Here is a 25,334-nt window from a genome sequence, read left to right as displayed (position 1 = left end):
AACCGAAATAAATTATTCGGTATAATTGATAATAAATTAATACGAAAGGAATCACTTATGAGAAAAATTAATAAACTATCCCATTCTAGTTTTGTTCAATTCACTGAGGATACAAATCACAGTAATCTCACACTTAACACGATATCATTAGATGAGTGAGGGAAAGGCAGCAGGCTTGTCCTTTGGTTTCAAGTATTAGCGTTCTCGTTTATATCTTGTGATCCCCTGGATCGATTTAAAAACGGTTTTCACTCGAATTGTTCTTAAGTCATCATGAACGTTTTCATATTACTTAGCAAAGTCAAAACGAAACAACACTTTCACTTATAGGAAATTTAAACAGAGCGAATTTTTTGGACGATCACTAATATACAACAATATACAACAATATATTATTGAATATTCTTGTGGATAGAAAGTTAGTGAACCTGGCAACATTGAACTTTCTCCAACGATTATTTACCAAGATGGTGCGTTCTACACGTTGTAGTTCTAATGACGTGACGGTGTAGGAGTGAAATGTTGACTCTGTGTGTAACACGGAATGATTTATCTGTATTTCATATACGCCACTAATGACTTAATGGACTATATGACGTTTAAATAACGTAAGTAGTTAAAGAAACGATAAAGCATATGTGTTTCAATGTTAATCGGTGCTCCAAATTTACGTAACATAAAACTTGGAAAATTGGTACTGCAGCAGATGGTTACTGAGAATTAGGTCAAGATGAGCGGTGATCTATCTGTGTTCCATGTTTTGAGGTTATCGATGTACTAATTATTCTAAACGTGGCATGCTGTAAATTCTTAACCGTAGGAGCAAGTATTGCTATTGTGTTCTAGTACAGTAGGCAAGCGAATTTGTCTTATTCTGTTATAGAGAACTAGTTTTGAAGTTAGTTTATAGGTAGGTTATGGTTTTGAAGATGATCGTACATAGTTGGTATGTAGATAGCGACTAAGAATGATAATTAAATGATGGATTGACTTCAATGTATGGCTCGACACAGACATTAGAAAGAATACATCATCATATTCAATTTTCCTGTTAATAACATCAAAGTGAATACTTTATCCTTTAAAGTACAATATTTTTATAATATAAAGAAGTCATAGTCTCCCTCAAGTTACAAGAAAACACTCAAATCTGTCTAATATCATTCCAGAGTTAATGAGAAAAGTAAATATTGATTGTTAAATAAAATAAAATTTTCCGAGGACTATGTATGTATTGCGTATGCGTTTATATCGCTAGTTTTCAATAAGGTAACGTTAAGAGTCTTCACTACAGCGAAATTTAACTACCACTAATTTTAGTGTTTTTCTGTAATATCTTCAAAACAAATAAAAGTATTCGAAAAGCAGAAACGTAGTGAACTAGACAATATTATTTTGCATGTGATATCGTTATCACAACTCATCTATCTGCTTTCGATTTGGAACTGTAGATAGATTTAGCGTTTTTTGCGGGTTCTGTAAATAGCGGCATACCAAAAGCAGATAAGTGAATTGTGGTAAAGGTATCACATGCAAAATCGTATTGTCTAGTTCACTACGTTTCGGCTTTTGAATATTTTTATTTGTTTTGAAGATATTACAGAAAAACTCTAAAATTAGCGGTAGTTAAATTTCGTTATAGTGAAGACCCTTAATAACTAATGTCAGGTTTCAGATATTTTTGTCGGCGCAGATCAAGGAAAGAGGCTTAAGTTCAGAGTTGCCCCTCCAGTTCCCAACTTACAAAAATGCAGTTAAAACATTAACAATTTTGTTAGGTTTGGTTAGTTTAGGTTCGGTTAGGTTACCTGGTAAGACTTTAGTTAGACTAGAACAGTGACTGAAACAGGTTCTCACATAAGCGTCAATTAAATTCAATAACACATAGTTCTCATAACAATTTAATAGATTTTCTTCATTATTCTTATATAATTCTGTAAACCTCAATGCGGAAATGTCGTATTCAACGCACCCATCCCCCATCCTATAAGACTACCATGCTGTTCAGCAGGGTTGGCTGGTTTAAACCAGCTGGTTTTTTCATAAAAACCAATTGGTTTAAACCAAAAAACAAAAAAATGTTCGTAAAAGTGTAAGTGTTTGTAAAATCTTGATGAACACACATTTGTGGGTTATCACGTTTCACTCCCGTATATTATTCGTATTATATTCAGACCTAAATTCCCCGTTCATTACTCAAAAAGATTATACTACAAAAGCAACTTTCTTTATAAGTTTATAAATGTTTATTTTGTGATTTTTTGTAGTTGTTATTATTGTTATGTAATTGCAATCGAAGAAAAATTCTAAATATTGTTTTGTTTCAATGTTTACTATTGATAAAGTACATCGAAATGCCGTAGTTGTGTGTGTGTGTGTGGGGGGGGGTCATAAAACCCTACGAGAGGCATTTAGTGAAATGAGAAGTATCTTTGGTATCTATTTATGTGTATAAATGGGCCAAAGCCAAAGTGGACTCAAATAATTCATATATTTATTCACTTTTCTTACTGATATGCAAATTGAGTCGTATTTCTTTAACTTGGATTAATAACAGTTGTTGTTAACTAACTTGGATTAAATTAATTCTTCTGTACTCCGTAGTACTTTGAAATTGTTCATATGTAATTCTGTGAAACTGTTGCAACTGTTTATCTTTTTGTCATTCTGAAATTACTCTTGACAGTTATATTAAGAAGCATGTAAAGATCAGTACAACTTATTTTTATCAGGATTCCTTCTTGAGTGAGTCGGCAGACGTATCGCATTTGTGGCCAATTAGTCCTGGATCTGAGTTCAAGTGGAGGACAATTTCTCTCGGATGTAACTCGAGAAGCGGTTTTTATTCCGCTTTAAGCTTATGTGACCCCTTCCAGCATAACCCGGTTGTTGCATAATAACATCAAGGCTTAACAAACTTATTTCTGTCCATATATGATATGAATATATAGAGCAAATTATTTAAACCATAAAAACCTGGTTTAAACCAAAAAAAACGTTTTTTTTTTGTTTTTTTAATAAAAACCATGGTTTTTGCCAACCCTGCTGTTCAGTGATCGAAACCTTCTGCGTCTTGCAAATAGTACCCACTTCTTCATATCTTTTCTCGTATTAAACCAGCTGTTTTTTTTTTTTTTTTTTTTTTTTTTAAACAACCAACTGGTTTAAACCAAATAAAAAAGAACGAAAAATGCTTTAAATTGTGTGAACTTCATGGTGACTTCTCCACATATCAAAGCATCTGCATTACGTTTATCTACTTTTCACCTTTTAATCAAGAGGTCCCATGTTCAATTCTCGGTCGAACCACAACCCATCTTTCAAGTGTAAACCAAGTAGCGATTCGAGGTGTCCCTTTAAGCGAAAGTCTTCTTCGTGATAACCTTGGTATTTCATAAGGATGTTAAGTCGAAACATACGAAATGAAACCGAATTATATATTTCTACTGGCCTGAATGCTTGTTGTTTTGTAAAGAAACCAAAGTTGCTTAAATATATTGATAGAAATTTGCCAAATTTATCAACTGCCTACGTAGCTTCCAAAATCAGCTTGGATTCGACTTTGTTTTAATTTTATTGAATGATACCTACATACCAAGTTTGCAATTTAATACCTCAGTTTTAGCGTAGTGATTATATGTTGACCTTAAAATTGTACATACAAATACATTTAAAGTAATAACAGGATTTTCCCAATGGCTAAGGCGGGAGTTTCCCGATTTATGTGTAATTCTGTATAACGTTTTTACGTGTGTAACTGTTTATCGTTTTGTCCTTCTGAAATGACTCTTGGCATTTATATTAACTACTAGGCTTATGTAAAGATCAGTACAACGTATTTTTATCCCGAGTCCTTCGTGAGTGAGTCGGCAATCGCATTTGTGACCAATTAGTCCCAGTTTCGTGTCGAAATGGACAGTTTCTCTTGGATGTAAGCCGTGATGCGGTTTGAATTCCGCTTTAAGCATATGTGACCATTTCCAGCATAACCTTGTTGTTGTATAATAACACCAAGACGAAACAAACTAATTTTTGTCCATATCTAATATAAATACAGAGAGTAAATTATTTAAAAAAATGGTTTTTAGGTTTTTTCAATAAAAACCATGGTTTTTGCCAACCCTGTATTAAACATAACTTTACTGCCAAATTTTCACACCTAAACATCTCATAAGAACTGCAAATCATCATTTCTTACCCCATTTATCCTGTAAATTTTCCTAATTTTTTTTTAAAAAACGAAGGGGCAACTCTAAACTTAACCCAGGAAAGAACTCGTAAGAAGTTGTTAGTTCGGTTTCTGCTTCAAGTTCTCGTTAGTAATACTTATTTAGAGGGAATTTGCTAGCGTATAGTAGAAGGGTTGACTGATTTAGTGTGAAGAATAAGCTTATTAGAACCATAAGGAATATAAAAATTGATTTTGAACTTTTACTGAGTTAGGGTAAAGTTCTGTTTTTCAAGGATGAAAGAGTGCGACTGGGTCGCCGATCAAATCCGAATTTCCGTACTGTGCAGATACACTGCTATTACGGGTCCCAGACATCCTTGTTAGCCGAAACAGTCCCGGATTCACATAATCTGTCCCCCTCGAAATAAATGTACTGTACAGGTTGACAATAGATTGTCAAATTTTGAAAGAATTTTATTTCAACTTCTCTAACTTCGTCACGTTAATGATTTGACGAACTCGTTTTATAATTCACTACTTAGAATGAATCCCCCTACATCACTGTTCTGCGGGACTTTTGATATCAGTATTAGTAATGGGTTACTCGAGCAGACGGTTCTACCAAATAGCAAATTTATACGTAAAATACGACGTGAATCATTTTTAGCTGATACGTCCTCCATTGTACGGGGTAAGCAATATTTGAAAGATGTTCAAATACATTCACTAACTCTGACTTTCGGAAAGATTGGGAGCGTTGAACCATGTAGTATTTTTTTCTAGTGTCCTGGATATTTTCAAATAAATAAATAAAAAAAAACTAATTTCGCTATTGCTTGGAAATGAGAGCAGAGTGAATATATATATATATATATATATATATATATATATATATATATATATATATATATATATATAATATGTATGTATATGTTTTTACAAAATTGGTACTTCAGTAATTAGGGGTATTTGGTTCACAGGGTTTGGTATATTTGTGATGTCGTACGTAATAATGTAAAGTGTGGACACAGATACGTCTAACGCTGTGACAGGCAATCCCGAAATTGGTTGGCAATCCTGATAACGGTTGCTTGGGAGAAGTGGTAATGCTCACAGACGTGTTTTTAGGATACCGAAGACTACTTATACCAATTTTAGGGTGGATATGTTAGATCGTATAGAAGTTATTGGAAATACTTTATTTCGCAATCAGTTGGCAACCCTGACTGGGATATCTCTTTAGTGCTTGGAGGGACCATCACAAATGCTATAGGAACTCATATCACTGCTAAACCCGCATTAACGTAGGTTACTTGTAAATGCGACATACAAGCACTAACTTAACCTACCCGACCCTACTACACTAATGTAACCTAACCTATCTAGGGATGTACCTATATATCGGTATCGGCAAATGGACACCGATGTTTACCATACATTTTCCGAACTATTTTCAATTTGTGTACTATTAACCGTAACACTAATTTTTCATCGGTTTCTTTTAGAATTAAAGTTATCTAAATTATTATCAATTGTACAATCTATTTCTTTATGCATATGTACGCCTTTGATTTGCACTACTCGTCCCTCAATGCCAAAATAGTGGTGAAGTAAAGCCAAAGGTCCTTAGTCAGAATAATGGGCGCCCGAAGAAAATTTTCTAGGGGGGACCATTCCATGGTTTCTATATTACGTATATATTTTCGTGAGCCAGTTGTGTCCCACCTTGCTTTGCCCCTTCGGGCGCCCATGGTCAGGATAGAGATCCGTAATTTGAATTCCAAACTAGACAGGTTTCGATTCAGAAGAAAATGTTATGGAGGAAACCAGAATTGGCTGGTTTAAACCATGGTTTAAAAAAAGATGGCTTTAAATCATGTGAACTTCATGATGACGATCACTTATCAAACCATCTATACATTAGTTTTATCTACTTTTCACCTTTTAATCAAGAGGTCCCATGTTCAATTCTCGGTCGAACTACAACTCTTCTTTCAAGTGTAAACCAAGTAGCGGTTCGGTTGTCCATTTAAGCGAAAGTCTTCTTAATAACCTTGGTATTTCATAAGGATGTTTAGTCTAAACATAACGAAACGAAACCAAAGTATATATTTGCTTGCCTGAATGCCTGTTGTTTTATAAAGGAGCCAAGGTTGCTTAAATATATTGATAGAAATTGGCAAATTTTATCAATTGCCTACGTAACTTCCATCATTAGCTTGGATTGGACGTTGATTTAATTTTATTGAATGATATACTAAATTTGTAATTTAATGCCTCTGTTTTAGCGTACTGCTTATGATACGTTGACCTTAAAATGTTACATACAAATACATTTAAAGTAATAACAGGATTTTCCCAATGGCTACGGCAGAGTTCCGGATTTATATATAATTCTGTGTAATGTTTTTACTTATGTAACTGTATATCTTTCTGAAATGACTCTTGACAATTACATTAACAGGTAGGCCTATGTAGAGGTCAGTGCAACATATTTTTATCAGGAGTCCCTCGTGAGTCAGTCGGCAGACTCATCGCATTTGTGACCAATCAGTTCCGGTTTCGTGTCCAAATAGACAGTTTCTCTTGGATGTAAGCCGAGAAGCGGTTTGGATTCCGCTTTAACCTTATGTGACCCTTTCCAGAATAACCTTGTTGTTGCATAATAACAGCACTTATTTCTGTCCATATGCAATATAAATACATAGAGCAAATTATTTAAACCAAAAAAACCGTGTTTAAAACAAACAAACAAAAAAAGTTTTTTAAAAATAAAAATCATGGTTTTTGCCAACCCTGGAAGAACCACTTTGTCATTATTTTCTCCTACTTACTGGTTAAAAACAATTAGTTCTAAAGTTAATAAAGCGTTTTTTCGTTTTCGACTTCCCTTAAATAACCCTCTTATTTTTCTTATGGTTTATACAGCAACTCCTGCTTCATCACGCATAATTTTGTAAACAAAAATCTGTAACGGTAGTAGTCGTTTGCATTATATATATGTAATAGAGACTAGTAAATACTTTGTAACGTCAAAGTATGTTATCACTCTAAATATCAATCACTAATCTTAGAATTAAGTGTACACGATATAAGTATTTGCTGCTTTTTAGTTCATTGTATGTGAGCTGGATTAAATTTAGAGGAAATGTATTTTTTGTGTGGAACCTAATAGGTGCTGCTTTTTGTCTTTGGTCCTATATCTAATATACCCTATTACAATGTTGATCATTTCATTATTCTGAAAACTCCTGATAATATATAAGAAATGTGTCCAAAAGTATCGGTGTCATCAGTAACGGCCTCTAGTATTGGTATCGGCATCGGGTATCGGTGAAAAAGTGGTATCGGTACATCCCTGCACCTACTTCTTTGTTCTACTATACCACAGAATACCTTAGTGAATGTTTTTACACGTTTAATTTGTTTTCATGACACATCAATTTGCACTTATCTGATGGAGTATTAACTGAACGTATCGTGGGACTGATTGCTGTTATTGATAATATGTCCATATACGTTCGTGTGAAAGCCCCAGCTTGTCTCCTGATTCTGTCTTCAAATTTCAAGGATGGGGCTGTTACACTAGCCTTTCAAGTCAGCTCTTTCTTCATGACAAAATGTCTATGGAATGAACCAAGGATGTTCTAACATAGAGGATCTGCCTATTCAACAAAATCGTGAAGTCATACAGTAACAGCTTAGCCACACTTACTCCGTTCTCTCGGCGCCACTAAGATAGCAATGTTTCGAGCCAACAATCATGGCGGAAACAAGAGTACCAATCAGAAGTGCTGGCTTAGATGATGCTCGGTTGTCTTTTGGCTTCCACCGTGTGCGTGGGTTTTCTCGGGGTTCTCCCGTTTCCTCCCACTTTCTTCATTCCACCTTTTCATTCATTTCTCATAATCGCCGTCTCCTTCAGCCTAACCGACATAACCGTGGAACGTAAAACTCAAAGATTTCATTTCATTTTTCTTTTGGCTTCATTGAGTTCATAGGAATAAGATACGCATGGGCAGATCCTCTATTTTATAACATCCTAGGAATGAACCATGATATTTTAAAGCAGGGATGCAAATAACCACTCGCCCATTTAATATCATACCGAAGGTAAGTAAATGATTTCTATTGTGGGATGTAGGCTTATATATATATATATATATATATATATATATATATATATATATATATTTCTCTTGGGCTAGTAAACTTCTGTTGCTGATTTGCATCCCTGCTTTAAAAGGTTGACAGAATGACCTTGGAGAATTTCTGTCTCCGATCTTTCGATATGCAGTGTGGCAGTGAGATGATTCATGCTTCATTCAACAAACCTTTTTTTTAAATGTCGATGATTTATAAAAGCAGGAAAGGGATTAGTTTAAATTTTTGTTCGTTTGGCCGCACCTCCACTTGTCGCGCCACGGTTTATTGAATCAACAACGCGTTGTACTTGGAACAAGTCTAGATCGGTCACAAGAAAGCTTAAAAGCTATTTCCGAACATGTAGTTGCTTTCTTTTCAAACCGGAGATGGGGCTCTTACACGGGCAGTTTGCAAATCAGTAATATGAAAGAAAAAGTAGGATGGGGGCTGTTACATGGGCGATGCCGTTTCTTTGGCGTGTACGATATATAGCTTCGTATTTAGGAAAAGTACTTCTCCGTAATTAATTGTGAGTCGAAGTAAGTTGAATGAGAAAGAATTCGGTAGTTGCTTTTGATTGTTTGAAAATGTAGCGTTTCTTTGAACCTTAATTATCTGTATACTAGGAGCAGAGGACATTTTGGGTTTAGCCAGAAGTCTCGATTGAGTAAATCATCTGTCACTCTTGATGTTGAGATGAAGTGCGTTGAGTGGATTAAACTGTATTTATTGTAATTTTACGTCCCAGTACTAAACCTTGTAGGTTAGTCTGCTAAGCCATAGGTTAGAAAGGAAGAAAGAAACTGTTATTGGTTGATGGTTTGAAGTGTAACGTTCCTTTCCACATCGAGGCTGCAAAAGAAATGGACATAGGATAATGTAGGATTCCAAAAACGTGCACACCGAACAGGAATCAAACCTTGATCTTCCTCTGAACAGCGAACGTACGTTCTATTCGCTCGCAATGTATCTTTAGTACCTAACCATAATACGTAGTTTAATTCAGTTTCGTGAGCATCACAACCTTAAATTAAACGAGCAATAGCCTTGTATCCCGAAAGAATATTTCGTCTTTTATATCATTTCGAGGAGGGGGTTGGGGTCCTCTTTGGGCCCTTCCTGAGTTGAAATATAATTTGATCATATCGTTTATTTTGTTGATTTTGTAAATTTCATTATGAAACTACGAAGTATATTCGTAATATGGGTACAAACTGTATGATGTGTGAGCCCCCTGAGGATGAGATCCAATAGAATTGACTATTTTTTAATAGTGATTTCCTCTATTCTTATTGTTATGCTTTAATATGTTAGATATAAGGATATTTCGCGTTACTGTATGAAATTTTGTGTTATGAAAATTCTCATATTTTTGGTAGTTTTAAATTAATGGGTAGGATTTAGGTTATAAGTTTGTTATATTTGGTGGTTTATAATAGTTTTTGAATACGCATTTTGATCATAAATTTTAACTTTGGAGTTTGGGTATTTTTTATTTCAAAATTTCATTGTTCTTCCGCCATGTTATCAAATAATTTCTTTAATTGATTCTTTTATCTTCTAAAACTCTATTAGAGGACCCTTCTGTGTTGATCTGACGTTATTGATATTGTCTCATTATTGGAGGATATTCTGTGAAGTTAGTTATTTTAATTTAGATTGGTGTTTCATCCTCCCTATTTCCATCCAGTCTCAGTTAACTTCTTTGTTACTTAGAGGTTTTTAACTTTTGACGGGCTGACTCTTTTGAGGCCAAACTTATATTCACATCATACTTCTAGTTTCTACGAAAAAAAATATATATAGTTTAATAAAAGTAGTAAAACTCAACTAAGAGAAGCAGAATACTTCGAATCCGATGTGTGGCTGCTTTTTTTCGTTTAGCACAGGACAATTAACTGTAGAAAAAAAAATCATTAATTAGAATAGAATGCTTCTAGTGCTATGGTCGAAGGGTAGTCCTTTCGACGATTTCACGTAAACGACATGATTACATTTGTTGCTATTTTTAGTGGACAGTTGGGGGCTCAGTAGAGATTGGGTCGTAATTAAGTAGTAAAAGAACTGTCCATGGTCTTTAATAACACAAATCATATGCCCGATTTTCAGTCTTGTTAGTGGTAGGAGCTGTTTCTGTACATTTCGGCAATAGCTTTCCAAATTCTGGCTGTTACGAAAATGGAGAAATGGAATCAGGTGTGCATCAATTTTGATTTATTGATTGGGAGAGGAGGAATATAATGGGAAAGTTAGCAACTTGGGCTTTGTTCCTGCTACGGCCTTAAGTATTCAAGGAAGCATGAGTTAACTTAAGTATTGGTGGAATCGCACTTTTCCTACCCAAGTAATTCACAAATTATTTTCTTCGTAGGCAGTGCCATGGGTAATTGGTGTACAACTAGAAAGTGAGTGAAGCTACTCTTTCTTTCTTTCATGTGTTCTTTCTTTCTATGCACTGTAAGCCAAAGGAGACTGGTAATAAATGAAGGCAGAACGTTTTAAGTCAAAATACCAGGAAAGCAATGATGTACTTTGGTCAACAACGTAATTTAATAATGAAATTAATAATAACTTTAAATCAGCTCTCGCCAAGTGGGCTTTGTGGTGAACAAATGTAGTGTGTAGGGTTGGCAAAAACCATGGGTTTTATTGAAAAAACCAAAAAACCAGGTTTTTTGGTTTAAACCCGCTTTTTTTGGGTTTAAACCCGCTTTTTTTGTGTTTAAACCCGCTTTTTTTTTGTGTTTAAACCAGGTTTTTTTGGTTTAAATAATTTGCTTTAAGTATTTATATCACATATGGACAGAAATAAGCTTATTTCGCCTTGGTGTTAATATGCAACAACCGGGTTATGCTGGAAGGGGTCACATAAGCTTAAAGCGGAATCCAAACCACTTCTCGGCTTACATCCAAGAGAAAGTGTCCTCCATTTGAACTCGAAACCGGGACTAATTGGCTACAAATGCGATACGTCTGCCGACTCACTCACGAAGGATTCCTGATAAAAATACGTTGGACTAATCTTTACATATTTCTTAATATAATCGTCAACAGTCATTTCAGAAGGACAAAAAGATAAACAATTGCACAAGTGGAACCATTATACAGAATTACGTATGGACAATTTCAAAGTACTACAGAGTACAGAAGAACTAATTTAGTCCAAGTCAGTTCACTACGACTTTTATTAGTTTAAGTTAAAGAAATATAACGACTTCCTTTGCATATCAGTAAGAAAAATGAATAAAGATACGAATTATTTGAGTCCACCTTGGCTCTGACCCATTTATACATAAATAGTTACCAGAGATTCTTATGATTTCAATAATTGCCTCTCGTGGGGTTTGTATGACCCCCCTCTCCCCAAAAACGGCATTTCGATGTATTTTATCAATAGTAAACATTATTAATACGAAACAATGTTTAGAATTTTCCTTTGGTTGCATAACAATAATAACAAACTATAAAAAAATCACAAAAAAAAAAAATCCATAAAGTTACATAAAAAAGGTTGCTTTTGTAATATGATCTCTTTGAATAATGAATGTGGAATTTAGGTCTGAATATAGTACGAGTAATATATAGGAGTGAAGCGTGATAACCCACAAATGTGTGTTCGTCAAGATTTTATGAATAGTTACACTTTTACGAACCTTTTTTGTTATTTGGTTTAAACCAGTTGGTTTTTTACCTGGTTTAGCCACCTTGGTTTAAACCAGCCAACCCTGGTAGTGTGGATGGGTTTTCTCGAGGTTCTCCCATTTTCTTTATTTCACCATTTCGTTCATTGTTATGAATACTATCTCCTTTAGTCTCGGAGAATGATCGTAGGACATTAAACTCAAAGTAAAGTAATAAAAACAGAAAGAGATAATAATAAAATTAACTTAGGTGTTCGTTTTTTTTATTTAGTTCCCTTTTTGAGGTTGTATGATACTCGACTTGTATATTACCGTGGAAACGGCACCACATGAACATATATCGAGCGTAGAATCCGTATATCTCGGATGAAACGGGAACCGTTGCTGTTTAGCCAGGTGAGACGCCGCAACTTATTGATATAATACTACTACACGTTAAGCTGTACGTACACTGTTTTACATAACTTCGCTATTTAAAGGGACGCTGTACTCGAATGCAGCTAATAACCAAACGGTACGTGACGTTTGGGCGCGAGTTAAATTAAAATACCATTATGTTAGGCGCTGAGTACTAAGTTTTAATCAAGATATCACAAGGTGTCTGCTGTAATGGAAGTCCTTGAATTATACTGGATTTTGTTTTACATACTAGAAATACTGGAATTTCAAAATTCTAAAACTGAATTAACAATTAAATTTTGTAAATTTAAGTTTCAACTAAAGTTGTGTTTTTATTTGATAACTTTTCAAGCCAAAGGTAAGTAGACCAGACTAAATATGATTGATTGCATTACATACATAGTGAGCCTATTCCATTAAAAAACTTAAAGCAGGCCTTCCACTGTAGTTATGCAATAAGTGTGAATGTCAAACACATTTCTAGTGGCTAAATGACCAATATATGTACACTTAACTATTATTTTTCACTTTGAAATCGTTTTTTTTTTTTTTTTTTCCTTTCGCCACTTTCTTTAATGCAGATTAAATGCTTACAGTGGGACGAAAAAAAAAGTGTGTTAAGTTTTGATTTTTGTATTGGAATGTTAATAAAAAAAATCAGAAATACGGCATACTCCAGTTCCTAAACTCAATGTCTTAGACGGGACAGGACGTTTGGGCGCCACCATTTGGGCGCGGACGTTTCGGCGCTGCCGTTTGGGCGCCGGACGTTTGGGCGTGAAGCCGTTTAGGCACCAGACGTTTGGGCGCGAGGTACATAGTAAAACTTACAATTTACGAAATATAAAGTAAGCTAGGCACTGAAAACTAAGCGCGAATCAAGATATATACTTTTCCTACACTTCTATCTTTATCTTACCTCATTTATCTATCTATTTTCTATCTTATTTATTCATCTAAATTAAATGGTTTAATGCGTTTGTGGCATTTGTTGCCTAACCTCGTCATGGATTGATTTTTCGCTTGTTCACGATTCTTGTACTTCTGATCTAATGTTGATCTAATTTTTGTATTATATAAGAAAGCTAGGAAATGAAGGAATCAGACGAACTGTTAATAATTTTCTTAATGTTAATTTAAAAATATTGATTTAATTTTTTTATTTTTTAAAAAAAGTTAATAATTACATACTTAGAATCTTAAAATTTGCTTTCTTTCGTATTACGTTTGCTAAACTCTTCTCTTCCTTATTACGTTTGCCAAACTCTTCTCTTCCTTAAGTCCAATAAAGAACCACCAATAAAAGATTTCCGTGCACTCGAGTTGAGAGAAGTGGCCCCGCGTAGCGTAGTCGCTAACGCTCTCACCTTCTGTGCGAGCGGTCCCGGGTACGATTCCCGGTAGGGGCACTCGGTCGAAAATGTGTAACACGCTCTTTCAGGCCGGCCACCCTGAATGAGGTTTTCCTCATTCACACCAGGCCGGGGTGGTACCTAATTTATAGGTCCAGGCCGCTTCCTTCCTTCCCCAATCCTTTCTTCCTTTCCTTTTCCCGGATAGTGTGCCCCCTCAAACGTGACGGGCTAAATGGCCTTACATGCCGACAGCCCAAAAATCTAAATCATAATCGAGTTGAGCGAAAGCTATTAATACAGGGTGTCTAAGACATTGAGTTTAGGAACTGTAGTATGCTGTATTTCTTGTATCACTTTTTTTTATTAACATTCCAATATAAAAATCAAAACTTAACACACTTTTTTTCGTCCCATTGTAAGCATTTAATCTGCACTAAAGAAAGTGGCGAAAGGAAATAAAGAAGATTTCAAAGTGAAAAATAATAGTTAAGTGTACATATATTGGTCATTCAGCCACTAGAAATGTGTTTGACATTCACACTTATTGCATAACTACAGTAGAAGTCCTGCTTTAAGTTTTTTAATGGAATAGGCTCACTATGTACGTAATGCAGTCAATCATATCTAGTCTGGTCTACTTACCTTTGGCTTGAAAAGTTATCAAATAAAAAGCATACTTAACTTTGGTTGAAACTTAAATTTACAAAATTTAATTGTTAATTCAGTTTTTAGAATTTTCAAATTTCAATATTTCTAGTAGTAAAACAAAATCCAGTACAATTCAAGGACTTCCACTACAGTAGACACTTTGTGATATCTTGATTCGAACTTAGTACTCAGCGCCTAACACAATGACTTTTTAATTTAACTCGCGCCCAAACGTCTGGCGCCCAAATGGCTTCGCGCCCAAACGTCCAGTGCCCAAACGGCGGGGCCCAAACGTCCGCGCCCAAACGGCGGCGCCCAAACGTCACGTACCGGTCTTAGACACCCTGTATTAACATTTTCCCCTCAACTCGATTAGAATTTAGGATTTTTAGATTTCTGGATTCTCGGCATCTAAGGCCATTTAGCTCGTCACGTTTGAGGGAGCACACTAACCGGGGAAAGGGAAGGAAGAAAGGATTGGGGAAGGGAGGAAACAACCTGGACCTATAAATTAGGTACCACCCTGGTATTTGCCTGTCGTGAATGAGGAAAACTCAGGAAAACCTCATTTAGGGTGGCTGGCCTGAAAGAGCGTGTTACATTTTTTCGACCGAGTGCCCCCAACGGGAATCGAACCCGGGACCGCTCGCACCGAAGGCGAGAGCGTTAGCGCCTACGCTACACGGGGCCACTTTTCTTAACTCGAGTGCGCGGAAATCTTTTATTGGTAGTTCTTTATTGGACTTAAGGGAGAGAAAAGTTTGGCAAACGTAATACGAAAGAAAACAAATGTTAACATTCATAAGTATGTAATTACGAACTTAAAAAAAAAAAATCAAAAATTAAATCAATATGTTTTAATTAACATTAAGAAAATTATTAACAGTTCGTCTGATTTTTTCATTTCCTAGCTTTCTTATATAATACAAAAACTAGATCAGATGTACAAGAATCGTAAACAAGCGAAAAATCAATCCATGACAAGGTTAGGCAACAAATACCACAAACGCATTAAACTATTTAATTTAGATGAATAAATAAGATAGAGATAGAAAATATATAGATAAATGAGGTGAGATAAAGATAGAAGTGTAGGAAATGTATATATATATATATATATATATATATATATATATATATATATATATATATCTTGATTCGTGCTTAGTTTTCAGTGCCTAGCTTACTTTATATGTCGTAGATTGTGATTTTTACTATGTACCTCGCGCCCAAACAGCAGCACCGAAACGTCCCGCGTCCAAATGGTGGCGCCCAAACGTCCTGTCCCGTAACCAAAGTATCTATAGTAGGAGACAGTTTCGCATAAAACAATATTGAAAACTGTGCTCCACATTTTTGAGAAAACAGTGAGAGCATGACTAAACATGGGAGTAAAATTTCTTCAAGAGAGATAAAGAAATTTCGGGGACATAATTTAGAAGGCCTTCCAATCATGAAAATACATTAAGGGAATATTTATTCAAAAGCAATTGGTTTTGGTCCCCAGTTGGAATATTGTCCTTCCGTAGGTAGTTTACCTTTCCTTAGATATTTTACATTAACCTTTCAGATAAGAAACTTGTTTAAAACGTTATTTAAAACCTGTTTTTGAAAAAATTGTCCACTTTTGTACTTGTTTGTTCAAGGCTAAAAATTAACACTAGCAGTTAACATATTTGAATGATAAAGCAGAAAAGCTCTTTCTCATTCTTACGTATAACTTCTAAATTATTTTTTAAAATAATAATTAGAATATGTATGAAAATAGAAAATAATCAGCTGTCAGTTCTGAAAGATATTTGTTCAGCACATGGGATACTTGTATTATTGTAACAGCGACATTTCAGTTACCTGTTAAATATTATGAGAGATGGATTAAACCGTCCCTTGCAGAGGTTGAATCAACTAATCAATTGAATAGGGGGTCACTGTTGCTTAGTGGTAAGGCGCTGTGGTGCGAAGATCCTAGTTCAGTCCTTTTTACAGACATGTGTAAATGGAAAGTTAAATGATATAGTCACTTCTGCTCTCAGCCTAAGTGCAAGGATTTAAAAATCATATCTTCGGTTCGAAAAGATAAAGAAAGGAGAACATTAAAATTCCAACTCGTTCATTATAAAATCACGAATTTCCTTTGCAATTCGATAGAGAACGTGTGTCAGACAAATTGTGTCAATCATGATTGGCGGAAGGACTTTAAGAGCAATTGCAGGTCGCTGTACAAACAAGACAGCATCTTGATATTCTATACCTTCCGGCCAAAGAAACTTTAGTACGTGCAGAAGTGAACAACTGGGCAGTTGCTGTACTATTTGGATTTTGTAGTTGCTCACACGAAAAGAAAAAAAAATTAAAATAAAAAAAATAAAAAAAAGCGTCGGTTGTCTCGTCGGTGGAAACCCATTTTTTTTTTTTCGTCCCGAGTAACACTCGTCGACGTAATTTTTGCTCAATGTTAACTCATTCTATATCTCTTCTCCTGCGTATTTTGACAAAAAATCATCTTAGTGAGATATTTTTAATTTCCACAGAGGATTTTTTTGGGTTCAAATCCGTTTTTTTTTGTTTAAACCAGGCTTTTTTTTTTGGTTTAAATAATGTACTCATATTAGATATGGACAGAAATTAGTTTGTTTCGCCTTGGTGTTATTATGCAACAACAAGGTTATGCTGGAAGGGGTCACACAAGCGTAAAGCGGTATCCAAACTGCTTCTCGCTTTACATCAGAGAGAAATTGTCCTCCATTAAAACTCGGAACCGGGATTAATTGGCCACAAATGCGATACGTCTGCCGACTCACTCACGAAGGACTCCTGATAAAAATACGTTGTACTGATTTTTACATATAATTGTCGAGAGTCATTTCAGAAGGACAAAAAGATAAACAGTTACACAATAAAAACATTATACAATTATATATAAATCGGGAAACTCCCGCCTTAGCCATTGGGAAAATCCTGTTATTACTTTAAATGTATTTGTATATAAAATTTTAAGGTCAACGTATCATAATCACTACGCTAAAACTGAGGTATTAAATTACAAATTTGGTATGTATATATCATTCAATAAAATTAAAACAAAGTCAAATCAAAGCTAATGTTCGAAGATCAGTGATGAAAATTTTCCGGAAAATTTTCCGATTCATAAAAACATACTCCACTTATTCCTACATCGTTGTTTAGTCGAGATGTGAGGTGGAAAATTTTCTTCCATATTTTTCCGGAAAATTTTCAGTTCTTAACAAATATCAGTGATCAAGTAACAATTCGTCAGTATTCATAAAATTGATTGAATTCGTATATAGAAACGTTAAAAAGTGAAAGATCGTTTAAAGGATCTGAAAATGTTCATGGCTCAGACAATTTTCAGTACGATGTAGGAACTAGTGGAACAATTTTTCATGAATCGAAAAATTGTCTGTCCTGTACAATGAAAATTTTCCGGAAAATTTTCCGATTCATAAAAACATACTCCACTTATTCCTACATCGTTGTCTAGTTAAGATGTGAGGTGGAAATTTTTCTTCTATATTTTTCCGGAAAATTTTCCGTTAACAAATATCAGTGATCAAGTAACAATTCGTCAGTATTCGTAAAATTGATTGAATTCATATATAGAAACGTTAAAGAGTGAAAGATTGTTTAAAGGATCTGAAAATTTTCATGGCTTAGACAATTTTCAGTACGATGTAGGAACTAGTGGAACAATTTTTTATGAATCGAAAAATTGTCTGTCCTGTACAATGAAAATTTTCCGATTCATAAAAACATACTCCACTTATTCCTAGTTGAGATGTGAAGTGGAAATTTTTCTTCTATATTTTTCCGGAAAATTTTCCGTTCTTAACAAATATCAGTGATTAAGTAACAATTCGTCAGTATTCATAAAATTGATTGAATTCATATATAGAAATGTTAAAAAGTGAAAGATCGTTGAAAGAATCTGAAAATTTTCATGGCTTAGACAATTTTCAGTACGATGTAGGAACTAGTGGAACAATTTTTCATTAATCGAAAAGTTGTCTGTCCTGTTACAGTGATGAAAATTTTCCGGAAAATTTTCCGATTCATGAAAACATAGTGCACTTATTCCTAGTTGAGATGTGAGGTGGAAAATTTTCTTCTATATTTTTCCGGAAAATTTTCCGTTCTTAACAAATATCAGTGATTAAGTAAGAATTCGTCAGTATTCATGAAATTGATTGAATTCATATATAGAAATGTTAGAAAGTGAAAGATCGTTTAAAGAATCTGAAAATTTTCATGGTTTAGATAATTTTCAGTACTATGTAGGAACAAGTGGAACAATTTTCCATGAATCGAAAAATTGTCTGTCCTGTACAGTAATTAAAATTTTCCGGAAAATTTTGAAACGGAAAATTTTCCGATTCGTAAAAGAATAGTCCACTTATTCCTACATCGTTGATGTGAGGTGAAAAATTTCTTGTATAGAGAGAGAGAAAAACTGTGGTAAAAGTTTATTTCCCAACTTGAAATAAAAAATTTCCGTTTCCCGAAAGCTAATTGGAAAATTATAATTTGTTGCTGACTAACTTTCCTCTACTGAAATTCAATTTTGTAGCTCTATGTGCAGTTAAATATAGTGGAAAATTTTCCACCTAACATCACTATATATAATATACAAATTTGTCAGGCCTATGAAAAGTGTTTTCCACTTGTTTCTACAGAGCAATAAAATTTTCCGATTCAGAAAACAGTTGTTTTACTTCTTGCTTCGAAATGATGAAAACTTTCCGACTCATAAAAAATTCTTCAATTTTTCCACATAAGGCAGGAAATATTTCGATTCATGAACAATTGTTAACTTGTTCCTACATAGTACTGAAAATTGTCTGAGCCATGAAAATTTTCAGATTCTTTAAACGATCTTTCAGTTTTTAACATTTCTATACATGAATTCAATCAATTTCATGATTGCTGAGGAATTGTTACTTGATTACTGATTTTTTTTAGAACGGAAAATTTTCCGGAAAAATATAGCGGAAAATTTTCCGAAATGGAAAATTTTCCGCGGAAAACTTTCCGCCTCACATCACTATCGAAGATGCGTAGGCAGTTGATAAATTTTGCCAATTTCTATCAATATATTTAAGCAACCCTGGCTTCTTTATAAAACAGGCATTCAGGCAAGTAGACATATATATTTTGGTTTCGTTTCGTATGTTTAGGGTTAACATCCTTATGAAATACAAAGGTTATCACGGAGAAGACTTTCGCTTAAAGGGACATCTCGAATCGCTATTTTGTTTACACTTGAAAGATGGGTTGTGGTTCGACCGAGAATTGAACACGGGACCCCTTGATTAAAAGGTGAAAAGTACATAAACGTAATGCAGGTGGTTTCATACAGGGTTTGTCCGGAAAGTAATAGGACTGAGTCGATTTAAAAAAAAATTATTGAGCCAATCGTTACAATTCTTTAAAAACTTTCAAAATAGGGTCCTTCTGGATTTCCAAGCATTGAAGGCGTCACGGAAGTTATTCTCCGGAATAGCCTTGAGAGCCGCGGTGCAAGCTGCTTGGATCCCCTCTGTCGTCTCAAAATGCTTGCCTTTCATCGGGCGTTTCAGGCGAGGGAACAAAAAGAAGTTCGGGGGCGCACATCTGGGCTGTAGGGCGGCTGCGGAAGCGTTGGGATGCCGGCCTTGGTCAGGTAGCTGTTCACAAGAAAGGCGGTGTGAGCCGGGCGTTGTCGTGGTGCAGCTTCCAGTCGGCTCCGATGTCTGGTCGGACCCGATTGACCCTTCGTTTGAGTCTTTTGAGCACTTCCACGTAAAACTTGGCGTTGACGGTTTGTCCAGGAGGAACAAATTCTTCCCTTTTTTGGGCGAGGAGACGCCGGCGTGTGCCACTCGGAAGATTGCCTCTTTGTCTCGGGATCATATTCAAAGATCCATGATTCGTCACCTGTGATTACGTTATTCAAAAATTGGGGGTCACTTTCACACATGTTCAAATTTTCTTGGCACAATTCCACTCGCCGCAATTTCTGGTCGTCAGTGAGCACTTTTGGGACAGTCTTCGCGCACACCTTGCGCATGTTCAAATGCTCCGTCACAATTTCATGAACCATAGTTTTTGGTAAATTTAACATCTGGGCAATTAAACGAATACTTAGTCGACGGTCTGAGTTCAAAACTTCGCGCACACAAGTCACATTGTCGGTGTTTGTCGAAGTCGAAGGTCTTCCAGCACGGTCTTCATCGGCGACCTCTTCCCGGCCCTCTGAAAAGGCCTTGTGCCACCGAAACACACCACTTCTTGCTAAAGCATCATCTGGGTAAACCTGCTTGATCATATCAAACGTCTTTGTCGCAGATTTACCGAGTTTAACACAGAATTTAATCGCGTACCTCTGCTCTAACGAACGCTGCATTTTCGGCTTGCACCATTCAGCGAAAAAGCCTGTCCTGACTCTCCGTGTGCTCGGAGACAACTGACCAGCCGCTCGTTCGTTTGCTAGGAACGCCCTCTACCGGATCCAGTCGATGCGCCCACGCTCCGAAGTACAGTCATGGCGGAATAAAATCAGTCCTATTATTTCCCGGACAAACCCTGTATGTGGAGACGTCACCATGAAGTTCACACGATTTAAAGCATTTTTCGTTTTTTTTTTTTTTTTTTTTTTTTTTTTTTTTTTTTTTTTTTGTTTAAACCAGCCAACCCTGATACTACCAAACTAAAATGAGATCGAATGTGTGGAATATCAGAAAGAAAGAAGGAATGGAAGAGGGCAATGCAAATCACATGCAGCGTTGTTCGTTTCAGGCATTGATATGACACTTGGATTTGACCTGAACATAAGCAAGTTTCTTATATTTTTAAATTTCGTGGAACTGGTAGAAACCTTTCTTGAAATAAGAAATCTAAATACATGACATAGTCACCATGAAGTTCTGATTTGTAGAAAATACAATGAATAGTCAGTTTTTGGCATTTAAATAATAAAATAGGTAAGAGTGAAATTGACAAACTAATTATTGCTTAAATTGTACCAAAGATTCCCCCTCCCCCTAAGTAAACTTCAGCACGGTCAATTTTATCAAATCTTTAATTTTAAGAAATGTACATCTTGCCTAACATCCGGCTCTAGTTACTATCAATTTCACGTAGGTCATACGTAATGTTCATTGAGGTTTGCTCCAAAATATCTTTCGTCAGGCTTCTTAAATATGATTCTTTGCACCCCGTGCCAGTATTGTCTCCCCCGTTTTAGTCGGTTCTATTTGATTATCCGTACGTCATTCAGTGACTTACAAATATTATGATTTTCGAGTTCGTAAGCAATCTTTCGTATATTTTAACTACTGTCTTAAGTAATGAAGAACTGTGATTGAGTTTGAAATACAACGAATTAAATGCTATTATTTGAAGTGGTGAGTTCAATCTAGATGTTTTTTGTGTCAGAAATAAACAGATTAACATTGAGTCATCCTGCTGTATATTACGATTTTGAAATGAGATGTGGTTTTCAAAAATTACTTTTTTCTCTTTTCTCTTTCTGGTGAGATGTTTGATATATTTATATATTTCCTTTTCGTTATTTTAGGCCAGTTCAGCTTTGGAGAAGTAGGTGTATTGTAACACTTCCACAATGTCAGTGGTTATTGAAACTACGATTGGAGACATCACTGTCGACTTGTATACCGACGAAAGGCCACGAAGTAAGTATACAATAAATTTTATTTATGCTATATATGTATATGCATTTAATATTCCAACAACTTGCCCTACGGATCAGTGTTCGTAGATCCAGGTGGTTTATCACCAGATTATTGCAATTTTGTATTTAAAAAAAAAGTACGTAAACTGTGAGTAATACGTAAAGAGAGAACTATTTCGGATTGACTTCTGCCAAATGTGAACGCCATCGTAAAAGAACTATGAACATGCTGTTGTAATTTTTAGAAGCAATATATTGCTCTGGAAAAACTAACTTACAAGTATTATGAATAGAAATCCAGGACTAATGTTGGTGTCTGGAAAGTTAGTTACTTGAGCAAAATGCAGTGAGGGTGATTTAACGTATTATTAAGTATTTTGCCTTTTGGCAGGTCCTGGAACTAGTGAGTTTTGTTTGTTTGTTTGTTTCAGTTTAGGTTTGGGTTTGGAAATGTTTTATCTACGTTTCCCAATCTTCAGCCTCCTCTTTTGACTCCCAATATTTTCTTCTGTTTTTCCAATCATTGGTCAATTGTGTTGTTCTTCCTATCCCTCGCTTTCCTTCTATTGACAATGTGAAGAAGACATTTTCTTCGCAAGATGTGCCCAATCCTATTGCCCTCCTATGAAGAATGCTGGCTAAAAGCGTTCTTTTCTATTCAAAGGTCTCTAAATATTTCTTCTCTAACTTCCGTATGTCCAGGTCTCAGAACCATAGAGTCCAATACTTCATACATAGCAGAGTTTCCAAATGTAGCACTCAAATTTCCCTATTATGTACCAGAAGCGGGAAAATCCCACCCAAATCGAAAAAAGGGATTTTTCAAGGAGAAAATTTCCCTTTTCCCTCTAAATTTCTCCCCTTCGGGACATAAAGACATATTAGAAGTGGTACCGTTGGAAACCTAGTTGTATTTGGAACAAAGCGAGATACAAATCATGATCCTAGAGTAAATAGAAATGTGCCAGGAAATTTTCCATTGTTTGAATACTTGCTTTATTTACACATTTTTAGTCAATTAGTTTAGTAAAGTATCTACAGTATTATCACTATTTATCCTAAAATCATGAATCGTACCTCGTTTTCTTCGGCATGAATCGGCCATTCGAACGGTATAACTTGCATATCCGTATCGTGCACCTGAGGGGAGAAAATTCCCCCAAAAGGGAAATTTTTGTAAAAAAAATTTTTTTTTTTAAATTTTGGGTCCCTCTGTGCGCCCCGGGTGGCTCAGCGCCCAAAATATTTCGAAATATGCTACATAGTGTATGTAATAATTGTACGAAATACCAATCTCATATCTTGAAAACTAAAGGCGAGAAAAAAATATTGACCCATGTAGCAACAATACGCATGTTCCCCTATAGCATGAAAAAAGAGCTGAATTCTAGATAAAAATTTCCTGACACATCCCTAATTGTCGTAGGAACACGAATACAAAATCAATATATGCAATCGATACGGTAGACTTTTGTCGGAACTTCTGTAGAGTAACTGCTGATTTCTTCCTCCTCACGGCACTATTAGTAGTTGCCAGAGACGGCCGCACTACTCAGGATGTCCGTGTCATATGTGCAGCGAAGTATTATTTATTTTCTACAGTGCTACGGCACACAGCCATATTCACAGGGAAATGGAGATGGTGTATGGGGACAAGTGTTTAGCAGTGTGATCCAAGGAGTTTCAAAATGGTCGAGATGATGTTCAGTGCAATGAGCGATCGGCTCGACCTCGTTCTGCGCTGATACTGGACAACATTATGCGTGAAGACGAAATGAAGACCCCCCCCCCCTTTAAGGTACGAATTTTAATGAAAGTACACTATAATGATAAAAACCCATTAGATGCTCTTTATTTTTCGCAGAAAGTTTGAATCTCAGTCCCCGCTTACAGTATGCCCTGCAATCAGAGTGACATGATAAAATTCCAGCTTGAGGTAGGCACTATGATCCAAAATTTATTCAAGACAAGCCAGGCGTTTTCCCGTGATGCCATCACGAACAGCAATAGCAATTTCAATGTAAAGAGAGGAATTATAGAAAATGCCCCTCTTACAGTCTTAAAACGCAAAGTTTTAGAAACGCTGGGATACGTGTCTACTTATTTTTAATCAGGAGTTTCAACTTCCTAATTTGAAAGGATTGTAAGATACTCATGAACTTTGATTCCCTGCTTCTCCCTTAAGGTACACATTTTAATCAAAGTAACATGGTAAAAACCCAGTTCGAGGTAGCTATATCCAAAAATTAGTTTCAAAAGGTCCATATGTTTTTCGTGATACTATTACAAATATGATCTTTTTCACTTTTATTAGATGATAGACAAATTCAGTAAATGTGGTGATTAACGTAAAATTTGCTGCAAAGCAAAGCAGGTGCACAAGCAAACCTATTTTTAAGTAAGTGCGTAACTCATTTTTATTCACATTGAATTTTAATAAGTTTAAAATTTTCTGATTTTGCATTGATGCATTGAAAAAATTTACTCGTAGGTTTCCAGTAGATAATGTATTATACTAATTTTTTCTAGCAATTTTATATGTACGTCTTATATTACTTTTTTATATATAAGTTTAATTATACAGTATAACGTAACTATTTTGAGTTATAGTTTGTGTATATAACACTAGTAAAAAGGATCCCTCGAATGAAACCATTAATACCTCTATATTCTTTTTGACTTGAATAAAATAAAACTAGCTATTGCATACAGTATTTTTATTTTTCAATTTGTGTTTCGAAAGATGCTAATTAACTTATGATCGAGTATTATCCGAAATAATTGATTTCTGTCCTACTTTCCAAAATATTATCATCATTTTACATTCTAAGCAGAAGAAATCTTAGTTTCTCTTGTCGTATCGGTACCGTACACTGAGAGAAAAAGTTTATTTATTTTTTAGCCTAGAGAATCCGGAGGGGCGAAATTTAGCAGCATTCTCTATCACACACTAGATTTTCTCTTTCAGACTACTTACAGATTTACTGCTTAACCAGGACCAATTTATACAGCTTAAAAAAAACGTCGGCACGTGCAGGATACAGAAATCATAGTTACTTCGATAAACATTATCTGGTTGTGCACTGACGCTATACAATCCCATTCTTATCCACGATTTAGATTTTCCTTCTGCCAGAAATACGAGGTCTGGAAAGAAATAAGTGGCAACACTGTTTTATCCCCGCTCAGGGATTTTTGTTCTTGCTGCTGTTGGCAACGCGTGTAGAGGGTGGGTGAAGCCATACATCTCGGTTGGCGACGCTAGTGTAGGTGCCGCAGTGATAGTA

General features: G+C 35.4%; 1 protein-coding gene across 9 annotated transcripts in view; it reads left to right on the top strand.

The window, feature by feature from the left end:
- Positions 1-450: 450 nt before the first annotated feature.
- The window catches only part of LOC145662848 (uncharacterized), a 173,109-nt gene continuing 148,225 nt past the window's right edge, over positions 451-25,334 (top strand). For 8 of the 9 annotated variants that reach the window (XM_081728776.1, XM_081728775.1, XM_081728773.1 and 5 more), the window contains exons 1-2: positions 451-608; positions 21,934-22,048. In XM_081728776.1, the coding sequence (XP_081584902.1) occupies positions 21,979-22,048 (70 nt within the window). In that variant the 5' untranslated portion in view covers positions 451-608; positions 21,934-21,978. Of the gene's footprint in view, positions 609-771; positions 911-21,933; positions 22,049-25,334 lie in introns of those variants that run through there. The other variant, XM_081728768.1, reaches the window with a different exon arrangement.

The sequence above is a fragment of the Thermobia domestica genome, chromosome 10 (genome assembly GCF_964235325.1).
Source record: "Thermobia domestica chromosome 10, izTheDome1.hap1.1, whole genome shotgun sequence".
Taxonomy (NCBI): domain Eukaryota; kingdom Metazoa; phylum Arthropoda; class Insecta; order Zygentoma; family Lepismatidae; genus Thermobia; species Thermobia domestica.
This window is presented reverse-complemented; position numbering and strand designations above follow the sequence as displayed.